This window comes from Cibotium barometz, chromosome 17 (assembly GCF_041138505.1).
Source record: "Cibotium barometz isolate CiBa-2024 chromosome 17, ASM4113850v1, whole genome shotgun sequence".
Taxonomy (NCBI): Eukaryota; Viridiplantae; Streptophyta; class Polypodiopsida; order Cyatheales; family Cibotiaceae; genus Cibotium; species Cibotium barometz.
In genome coordinates, this window is record NC_141062.1 from 12,296,270 (window position 1) to 12,307,087 (window position 10,818).

The 10,818-nt window shown below is 42.4% G+C and overlaps 1 protein-coding gene across 1 annotated transcript; it reads left to right on the top strand.

Annotated features, from left to right (window-relative positions):
- The first annotated feature begins 2,776 nt into the window (after positions 1–2,776).
- Positions 2,777–6,794, top strand: LOC147629686 (protein NUCLEAR FUSION DEFECTIVE 4-like). Its single transcript, XM_086811230.1, has 3 exons — positions 2,777–3,256; positions 4,633–5,585; positions 5,700–6,794. The coding sequence occupies exons 1-3, from the start codon at positions 2,921–2,923 to the stop codon at positions 6,319–6,321; spliced, it is 1,911 nt and encodes a 636-aa protein (XP_086667356.1). The 5' UTR covers positions 2,777–2,920; the 3' UTR covers positions 6,322–6,794.
- The last annotated feature ends 4,024 nt before the right edge of the window (positions 6,795–10,818 follow it).

Here is a 10,818-nt window from a genome sequence, read left to right on the forward strand (position 1 = left end):
ACGTGAAGAAAAGGATGACCAGTACATGTATGCCATGGATGTAAATGAGAGAGGGAGAGGGTATAAATGACAAAATAGGGGAAGAGAAGATGGTCACATGAAGAAAAGGATGACTGTGACATGTATGCCGATTCTTTTCCATACTTGGAAGATTTAACTCAATATGCACCCACAATGTTTTGTGGGTGCAATTAATTAATTAATTAATTACTTTGATGATTTTTTTAATGACCTTAGCTCATCTGTAAGGTTTTAGTTGCTTGGATTTTTTCTTGCGATATTTTGCAAATAGTAAAGCTAGATTTGTTGCCGATTTTGAACACATGTTAAACTGCATGAACCTCTCTCTCTCTCTCTCTCTCTCTCTCTCTCTCTCTCTCTCTCGTATGCAACAATTTCTTCTTTCTACTCATAATTTTTTGGTGGACTGCTTGTTTGCACTTGCTTGCTTTCTCACTCTCTCGCTCATAATTTTTTGGTGGACTGCTTGTTTGCACTTGCTTGCTTTCTCACTCTCTCGCTCATAATTTTTTGGTGGACTGCTTGCTTGCTTTCTCACTCTCTCGCTCTGTCTCACACAACTCTCTCGCTGTCTCTCGCGATGTGGCTCAAGTTTGAGAGCTATAGCTGTGGTTCATATTTTAGCAGTGGTTCGACAGCCAAGGGGGGGTAGCCTTGTTAGCCAAAGCAAAGGTAAAGGTATAGCCTGTAGAGGCAGTGTATGTGATCATCACCGTTATCCTTTGGCGAGGGGCTTGCATGGACATGTTGCCCCGTAGGACTCTCATGGCGGGGATAGGACGTGCAGGGGGGGTATGGAGGAGTAGGTGGTGGGGGCAAGAGAGAGAGAGAGAGAGAGAGAGAGAGAGAGAGAGAGAGAGAGAGAGAGAGAGAGAGAGAGAGAGAGAGAGAGAGAGAGACGTAGAAACCTTAGGTGAGCCTAAGGTTGTGGGGCATTAAATAATTACTGTGGGGTATTAAATAATTACTGTGGGGCATTAATTATTTAATGCCCACAATAAAAGTGAATATGGAACCAATTTTTTTTGAATAATTAGTACTAGTTTTTAAAAGAATGTCCAAATCAGATGGTTGTAAATAAACATCTGAAGTTGTTTTTTAAATGTTTATTTAAAGAAATGATACCCCTGCCATGTGTGTTGCTATCCACGCATCAAAATTGCTGTCTTTTTCTCGATCTGTCTTTGCCTTTCTTGCATACAGCCCCTCCTCTGTGAAAATATAGCAAAGGCTCGTAGTCTCTCCCTCTCTCTCTTCGTAGTTCAAGGGTGTTTTCTCACTCAGTTCATTTTGCGCTCACTCTCTCTTTGCTCATGCATGTGCACTTGCCAGCATATTATATATGTGTGTGTCGTGGGACAGGTGGAGAGAGGTTACACATAGGGGGTGGAAGCGATGGAGAGGGCGGAGGTTAAACGGAGGGGCTGGAAGGGATGGATGGGAGCTTTCAGTTCGTTTTGCGCTCACTCTCTCTTTGCTCATTCATGCGCACCTACTAGCATATTATATATGTGTGTGTCGTGGGACAATGGAGAGAGGTTACACGTAGGGGGTGGAAGCGATGGAAAGGGCGGAGGTTAAACGCAGGGGCTGGAAGGGATGGATGGGAGTTGTGGAGAGAGGAGAGAGGAAAGGGGGCGATGACCAGAGAGAGGGAAGGGGGCGAGGGTTGCTTTGGGGGTAGTAAGGTGGAAGGATTGGTGCTTGTTGAAGATTAGAAGAGAGTTTAGAAATGACTTAAGGGTTTGTACATCGGAGATGGGAAAAATAAACAAAATTATTATGTATTCTGTATTCATGCATTGGTTTTTTTATAGTGTTATATGGATTTTTACAGTGTTGAAAATTTGTATGAATTTTTACAGTGCCAAAAATTTGGCGTTGATTATTTATTTACAGCGGTGTTCCAGATTTTAAAAATAACAATTTAATTTCACTTCATGCTTTCTAGATGTATGACTGGGTGTTAGCGAGAAGAGGGTAACCACTTTTGATCCTAAAAGTGTTTTTGGACTGCAGCCAAATATGCTCCCACAACATTTCGTTCGTAGCTTTGCTTGCGATGGAGTAGTCTTTCTTATATGGGGATGATTACTGCTTAGTGCTGCTGTCACCAGGGCATAGTGGGTAGGCGAAGTGGCATGATGTTGATGCCAGAAGTAAAGACTTGGGGCTCCTCAGTAGGCGTGACAGAGCCATGGACAAGCATTAATAATTAAATATTAATTCATTTATGTTGTAATTTTAGAATGTTGTAATATTAATTTGTATAAATTAAGATCACAACATACTAATATTAATTTCTTGAATTGTTAATATTATTTTTTAAATTTTCAATATGGTGTAATTTTACTAAGTTGTGATTTTTATTATGTTGCTATTTTTGTATGCTGGTAATATAAAACTCTTCAATTCTTAGTATTTTGTGCGGTGATTTTATTGTAGTTTCACTATTTTATCCTCATTTCTTTCATCTTCAACATTAGAATTTAATAATTGCTATTAATTAAAGAGAAACCTTTGAGAACAAAATATCTAAGCACTAATGTTTCAAACCTTATTGAAGCTAAGGTTTTCGTCCAAAAAATTAAAGAGAAGCACCCACAAAAAATTTAATTAATGCATTTGAGTGAATAATATGCACCCACAATAAAATAAAACAATGGTCCCCAACCTTGTGGTGGACCAGACAAAACCTAAAGTTCAAGGGCACGCGGCCCCCACGCTAACGTAGCCCTTAAGGAGCCTCACGGAGTCACGAGCATCGGCGGCGCGCTCCCGTGCCTTTAAACCTCCCGTCTTCCACATGCTTCGGTTTCATCTCTGCAGCAAGGTTATGTTCTCTTCTACCTTCAACACATAAACTTCTGTTACTCCCTTTCGTGCTTGGCTTTTAACAATGGATTCATGGCGCCGGCATGGCGGCTTGGCGGAGCTTTCCAAGTGGATGGGACTGGTGGCGGCCATCTGGGTGCAGGCGTTTGCGGGCAACACAGCCGCCTACGCCAACTACTCCGCCACTCTCAAGTCAGTGCTGCAGCTGAATCAGGTGCAGCTCAACTACCTTGCCCTTTGCAAGGACTTTGGGGAGAACGTGGGCATTCTGGCTGGCCTCCTCTGCAACAAAGTGCCCCCTTGGGTCATCCTCTCCATCGCCGCCCTCGAAGGCTTCCTGGGCTTCGGCTCTCTGTGGCTCGTCGCCAGCCGCATCATCAACCCTCGCCCCCTCTGGCAGGTCACACAAAACCACAACCCACTATTTTTTTGGTTTTCAAAAGTTTTTTTTTTGGGTTTTTTTGCGCCCATTTTTTAGCATATAAAGCAGACGTCTGCTTAACAAAATGGTCATAAGGAGGCCGTTCTGCATGTGGATCTGACCATTCTGGCCCGTCATGGAAGCTGGGAGCAACACATTAGCAATAAGCTAGGTTCGGCACTGTGCAATTTGATTCTTTGTGATGGTTTTTGTGATGGTTTTAAAAATCACGGCAAATTCGACAACTAGTGTCCATAACGGTACCTGGACCATAGAGTGTTCTACCTTGATTTGAAGGAAATGTTAAAGAGTTTAAGTGTAGATTATACTATACGTGGTTATTCTGCATGTGGAGGTGACCAACGGTTGCTGGGAGCTCCCACTTGCAGAATGAAAATAGCGATCTGGCCATTATGGTCCGTCATGGGAGCTGGGAGCGACACATCAGCAGGCTGTAAGCTAGGTTTGGTGGTATGAGATGGAAAGTTTAATGAAAACGTTGGCCGCGGTTAATAAATCCCAGCAGGCATGGAATTTGACAACCAGTATCCATTACCTCACATGGACCATGGTGTGTTCTAGGCCATTCTCCACTTGCAGAATGGAAATACTGATCTGGTCCATCATGGAAGCTGGGAGCATGTGGTTTAATGAAAATGGTGTTGGTGGTTAAAAAATCACGGCGCACATGGAATTTGACATCCAGCATCCATTACGGTACATGGACCATGGGGTGTTCTACTTTGATTCGAAGGAAATGGAGCTAGAATTTGACATTGAATCCCCTTCACACCCATCAATTTTAAACTCCATTTTTTTTTAAAACACATTCAACCCACTCTAGATTTTGCATTTTTTTAACGGAATCAAGCTATTTAAACAAATCCAATGAGGACAATATCAATCAAATTATATCTGTATCTGAAATACTGTAATTTGAAACCTATAAGCACGAGAGCTTTTGGGTTTTGGATATGTACCCATTACAACGCAAGTAAATTCTACAGGAACTTGCACTCCTCAGCATTTGAGATTCTGACAGGGACATTTGACCTGCAGAAAACAAGGGTATCTGCTCGGCCAGTTACTGGCAGTCTGTCCAGAATCTGACATGATGTACACTGAATTTCTCGCCCGTTGTCATCAGGCAAGGAATGCTGCCTGTACTTCACTGTCATGTCTGAGACGGCCAGGAATATCCCTGGAGGCTGGGTCATCCAGTGCCCAGGAAAGGGCTCCTGGCTTCATTGGTCATCCTTATCTGGAAAACTAGGTTTTGAATGAAGATTAACAGAGAGTTTCTGAATGTCATTCTTAGTTGTCGCATAACCTGACGTAACATTGGCAATTTTCAGATGTGCATTGCAATTTTTGTGGGCGGGAACAGCATGACATGGTTTAACACGGCAGTTTTGGTTACCTGCATGAGGAACTTCCCCAAGAGCAGGGGCACTATTGTCGGGTTTCTTAAGGGTTTCATTGGCCTCAGTGGTGCCATTTTCACACAAATATTCTACTCGCTGCTGGGCAGTGATGCGGTCAGCCTTATCTTTTTCCTGGCTGTAGGGCCAACCCTTGTATGCTTGTTGTGTATGGGCTTCATCCGGCCCGTTAAGGCTTCACCAAATGGGGGGTCTTATTCTGAATTTGAAGAGGAGCAGAGGCAGTTTCGGTTCATATATATTGTCTGCATTGCTCTTGCCATTTATCTGTTTGTTGCCGTTTTCTTGGACGAGTTTGTTTCGAACACTCTTGTCTCATATATAGTTGTGACTGTGATGTTTCTCTTTCTTTTAGCTCCCATTTTTGTTCCTCTAAGGGTGCTCATACGGGGTCTATTGCCCAAGCAAAAGGCCAAACTGGATATTACAGGAGCATTCCCAGCTGATCCCTTACACCAGCCTCCAGAAACTCCCGATGAGACAGGGGATCTAGGTGGTGATAAAGGAGACTTGGCTCTTGAGGGTGAAGAAAAGTTGAGCAAGAGGGGTCCCAAGGTTTTTGAGCGCGAAGAGGAGGAAGCAGATGTCCTGCTGGCCCTTGGTGAAGGAGCTGTAAGGGGGAAGAAGAGGCGCCCAAGGAGGGGTGAGGACTTCAAGCTGAAACAGGCGTTGATCAAGGCTGACTTCTGGCTCCTGTTTTTTACCTTCTTCTGTGGGGTGGGGACGGCTATCACGGCAAGCGACAATTTGAGCCAGCTTGGGGAAGCACAGGGTTACAGTGAAGTCTCAACCTTTGTATTACTTTCAAGCATTTGGGGCTTTCTTGGACGTCTTGGAGGCGGCTCCGTGTCGGAGCATTTCATCAGGTTGGCTTTTCAATCCTCTCTTTATTTCTGCTTCCAATTTTTATTTCCATTAAATTTCATCTGCAAATTGTGTTGGGATGGCCTTTAATTTATCTGCATGGTCCTTACCTGCAGATCGTCCATCACTCCTCGTCCTGTTTGGATTGCCGCATGTCAAGCCCTGATGATCATCGCTCACCTCTTCTTTGCCTTCCCTTTTCCAGGGTCGCTCTATCTTGCCTCCTCAATCTTGGGTCTTTGCTATGGCGTCCACATAGCAGTGATTGTTCCCACAGTGTCAGAGATCTTTGGGTTGAAACACTTTGGCATACTCTACAATTTCATCACATTGGCTGACCCCATAGCGTCACTTTTGTTCTCCACCCTCCTTGCAGGCAGCCTGTATGATCTTGAGGTATCTCGACAGTACGGTGTACCATTGGAAGATGCATCAGACCTGGTATGCACTGGAGCTCATTGCTTCCGTTTGACGTTTCTGATAATGGCTGGAGTCTCTTTGGTGGGAGTGGTTCTCTGCGTTATCTTGAGCATCCGGCTGAAGCCTGTATATGAAACACTTTATGGAGTTCAGGATTCTGCAAATGCCTCTTACACCTCCCTTCCATCCGGTGCCTCATATGCCTCACTCCCCTCTGTCAATGCTTCCTTCCCCTCTCTTCCTCCTGCATCATTCTCATTCCCACATGTGTCGTCGTCCTCCTCCCTCACACAGGAAGCTGATTTGGACTTGCGCTGAAGCCGTGTCTCTGGAGGTCATCGTGCTCCTAACCACTCTCCCTATACCCATTTAGAGTGGACTTTGTGGTGAGGGCATGGTATTCGCTCATTTTTGTCAGCTAGTCTCCTACGCTTTTAATGGCTTTCAACGGGCACAAATTTTCCCTTCTCCGGCAGCCTTTTTTTAGTTTGTGGTCCCTTGCTTAGGGGGCTGCTTGCTTCTCTAGCGAACGCTTTCAGATTATCAGCCAGCTATGCCGCATGGGTCTCCCTCCCACCTGCTTCGGAGTGGTTCAAGCTCTACTTCACAACCTGGGTTGATGTGCATTCTGCTACCTTGCTTAGGCTAGCAGGCAATTTTTCCAAGCCTGCCAGCTTTGTCTAGTCTAAGCTAAACTCTTACTCCATTATTATCAGAACTGCCGTGGAAATTCCCGATCCACCACTCCTGTGGCTCTTCTAATAAATATCTTGTGCTGTTTTACAGAAAACGTTTTAATGATGTGAATTTCCTTTATTGTATAAAAAAGCGTAGGTATAAATAGTTCCCTCAGCTTGAGACGAAAACACACCAGTGCTAGAAAAATATGGCATACAGTGGTTTTACCGGCTAGGGATTTTCCTAATGTTTATTTTAAGGAATGATTTTTCATAGTTTCTGATAATAATTTTCGTTGGTTGGGAAAAAAAAGTTCTCATCGACTACTAATTGGTCAATATATAGAGAGAGAACTTGGTACGTTTTTGGTTAATCGCATTACCACCATATTATATATGTCGAATGTGAAATAATAATTATACCATACATATACATGACCAAATCGTAAATCTGAAATAGTATTTCAGAAATGCAATCTTAAATTTAAAGTATTATTTCACAAATGCAAAGTACACGCTAAGAAAGAACAGAGCAATTCAGAAACAATCGTTGTATCCGATGGCAGTGTGGTCAGAGGCAGAAAAAAAAAAAGGGAGAAAAAATTTTCACGTTTGATCTCACAATGGAACTTGATTATTTTAGAAATTGAATGTTATAATTATACTTTCTATGGTAACTATAACTATAATTCAATCTTGAAGGCTTTGCACAAACAAGATTGTGAGAGAGATCACGCTTGGAAGCATTTGCGCAGCAAGGAGGACTCATCTTGTTGATCTTCCATTGTCTATTTTCACTAGGTGAAACATGCATGTAAAGTGGATATGCCCTAGCCATTTTGAACAATCTTTATACTACCCCAAGCCTAATTGAAACAGTCTAATGATAGGTGAACTTAATTTGCCAAATAGTGCTCACTCTGAATGGGTGATTTAGCTAGCTTTACACACATGCACACTCTACACAAATGCACACCCTGCAAGGATTCAATGAACATGCATGCTCATTTTTCTTGTCCCACTTTTGGGTTGCTAATTTTGTTTTGGAAGATTTTCTAGTTCATGTTTAGGGACCTTAACCAATTTGCCATCGTTGTGGGTTTTGCTTCTCCTTAGAAGACACATGCATGGCAACTATTTGATAATTTCCAATCTAAAGACTGTGAGTAAAAAAAAGAGTTATAAATTCAACCAAACAAAACTCGTTGATTTGTATACCCCAAGATACACTACCGGATAGAATCATAACTCAGAATAGGGAGTAAAAGCATGTTGACAGTAACATATGATCCTCCTTGAAGGGGCGCTTATTTAACTATGTTGTGATGTGGCATTTACGTTTGGGGATGTACAATGCTTCCACGCATAAAAGCTTTTTTGCTTAATGAAAACTGAATTATAAGCAGTGTGTTGGTCATCTACATCTTTTCATTTATACTATAGACGTTCCTCAAATAATATACCTACCACTCTTGTAACTTTTAATAGGGTGAACTTTAACATGGAGAAATACTTAATAGGCTTGTGTCAAACCTTTTTTTTGTTTTGTCTTGGTTTTTTTTAATAATCAAAGCCAGTGGTATATCAGGTTTAAGTGTACAACTTGTGAAAAGGTATTGGTAAAGGCTTGGTGGTGGTTTTTGAATAATCTCAACATGAATACCAAAGGTATATAAGGGTGAGCCATCAAACTCAAGAATGGAATTATGAGACCTAGGATGTACACGCTTCATGAAGCACTAGGTACATGTGTAGTGTAAAGTCACATCCGGGATTGGGGCTAAGTAGGCTTGTACTTCAAAAAAAATAGTGCTTGAGTAGTAAAAGAATAGAGATTACTTTGGACTTAGTTGTGGACAAAGCAGTAACAAATCCAAGTTCTCAATCCTTCCAGAAATTGCTGGATTGGAAAAAATATCACATGAAAAGTTACAAAATTCCTAAGTTCGTTTGTATGTTTGCTATCAACCTCCGCAGCCAAACGGAAACGAAAGAGCTAGTAAAATCATCCACAGTGTTACAAAAATCACCCACGAAACCCAACAGAAACCTGTAGCAGAGAGCCTTCACCCACCAAACCTACAATAGAGAGCCTCCATGACGCCTTGCAGCTGTGTCACGAAGTGTTGCCCAGCTACGAAACCTACAGCAGAGAACCGTCACCCACGAAACCCAACAGAAACCTATCTATAGAAGAGAGACTTCACCCACGAAACCTATAGTAGAGAGCGCCTTCATGAAACCTTGCAGCTGTGGTGGACAGATAGAAGTAAAGCCACGGACACATTATATGGGACTGGGTCTTTAAAATGAGATCCATACCGCAACAATGCAAGCTAGGGGTCTTTAAGATGAGATCAATACCGCAATAAATAATGGCAGGCTTAAGCTTCGTCAGGGGGAGGGAGGGTTTGGTCACGCAGTGTTCACGAAAAAAACCGGCCTTTAGTGTATTTTGCAGACTGAAATTTAAAAATCCCGACCAGATTTTGGGCTTGCCTTCAACCGATCGAAATTTTTGGGCTTGCCTTGAACCGATCGAATTTTTTTAAAAATAGATTTTAGTTATAAAACCGAAAAATTCCCATTAAGCTCTGGCCACACGTGAAATTGCCTAAAAGATCGCGACAATGGCAAGCTTGGCGTGTGTGGTGCTACCAACTTGCGACGCGATGGAGTAGGGAATCGTTCTTGGTGGGACTCGAGAGGCCATTTTCCAAACAATGGTGGCCCCCGGGAGCCGTTTTTTTCTCTCTTTGTTTAAAAAGGCAATCAGGACGCGTCAATATTTGGAAAACAAGATTTCTTTGCGCTAGTTCTGACACGGCAGCAATTGGAAAAATCTTCAGCCTTTACTTTACAGCCATGTCCTGACGTCTATGATGAGAAGAAAGAAAAAGGTATTAACTTCCATAGAATGCAACAAGTAGACATATACTACCAACAGTAGGACTTGAACTCAAGGCTAATTTCCACCATAAACAATGTTGCATGTAGTAGCAGCCCAAGTTCCAACCATAAACAATCAGTGTCAATTTACATATATATATATATAGTTTTTTAAAAACTTTAAAAAAGTTTGGGAAAACAGAGGAATTTAAAAAAAAACTTGATGAAGGATTGAAATTAATAGTAAATAGATATCTACATCGGCTTTGTTTACATAACTCTCACACACCACAGTAAATTTACAACAGTGTATATCCACTGTAGTTTAATTTACATTTACAACAGTGTATATCCACTGTAGTTAAATTTACAAGGGTGTATATCCACTGTAGTTACTGAGAGGAAGATCAAACCCACGACCAATGGGAGCACTCGTTAGTTTCTACCAACTGAGCTACTGCCATGGTTACAATGCTGATCAAACCCACGACCAATGGGAGCACTCGTTAGTTTCTACCAACTGAGCTACTGCCATGGTTACGATGCTACTCATGGTTACGATGCTACTGTTATGGTTACAATGGTTTGTTGATTTCCAAAAGCATTCTCATGGGTGGCCAAGGTTTTTTTTGACGCATGTCTGGCCATTTTTTAAAGGTATTATGGTCGTAAAATACAACCATTTATTTTGAGTGATTGTCCAAAAATAAAGTAAATTATGAAAAACAGAAGACGTTATTTCTACTGCGTCATCCTTGAACGGGACCGTTGTATGACTTTTAATATTAGCGCGCCTGTCAAGTGACGTAGGCATCGTCGATCTGCGGGCGGTTCAAGCGACAACCGCTGGCAGTGGACTCTGGAGGCTGCTCTCATCCTGCAAGGCCGCTTGCTTCCAAGTTCCTACCCAGTTTCTATATATAATATTATGCTTCCGACACTCTTCACGCATCTTTATACTTGTAAAGATTTTTTAAAATTCTACAAGCATGTGCACTACCAAATTTCTCCCACAACAACAAGGCCTCCGCCTCCTCTTCATGTGCATGCTGCGAGTCATGCAGGCAGGCGATCATGAAAGCAGACAGAGAATGGACACCTGCTTCTTCTCCTATTGCCGCCAGCCCAGCGCCCAATTACAGTAAGGCCATGCCTAAGGAAGGGGCAAATGTGAAAGCATGCCTGTGTGCCCCCACAACCCACACAGGTTCATTCAGATGCAGACTCCATAGGCAGCTTGTGCCGCCTT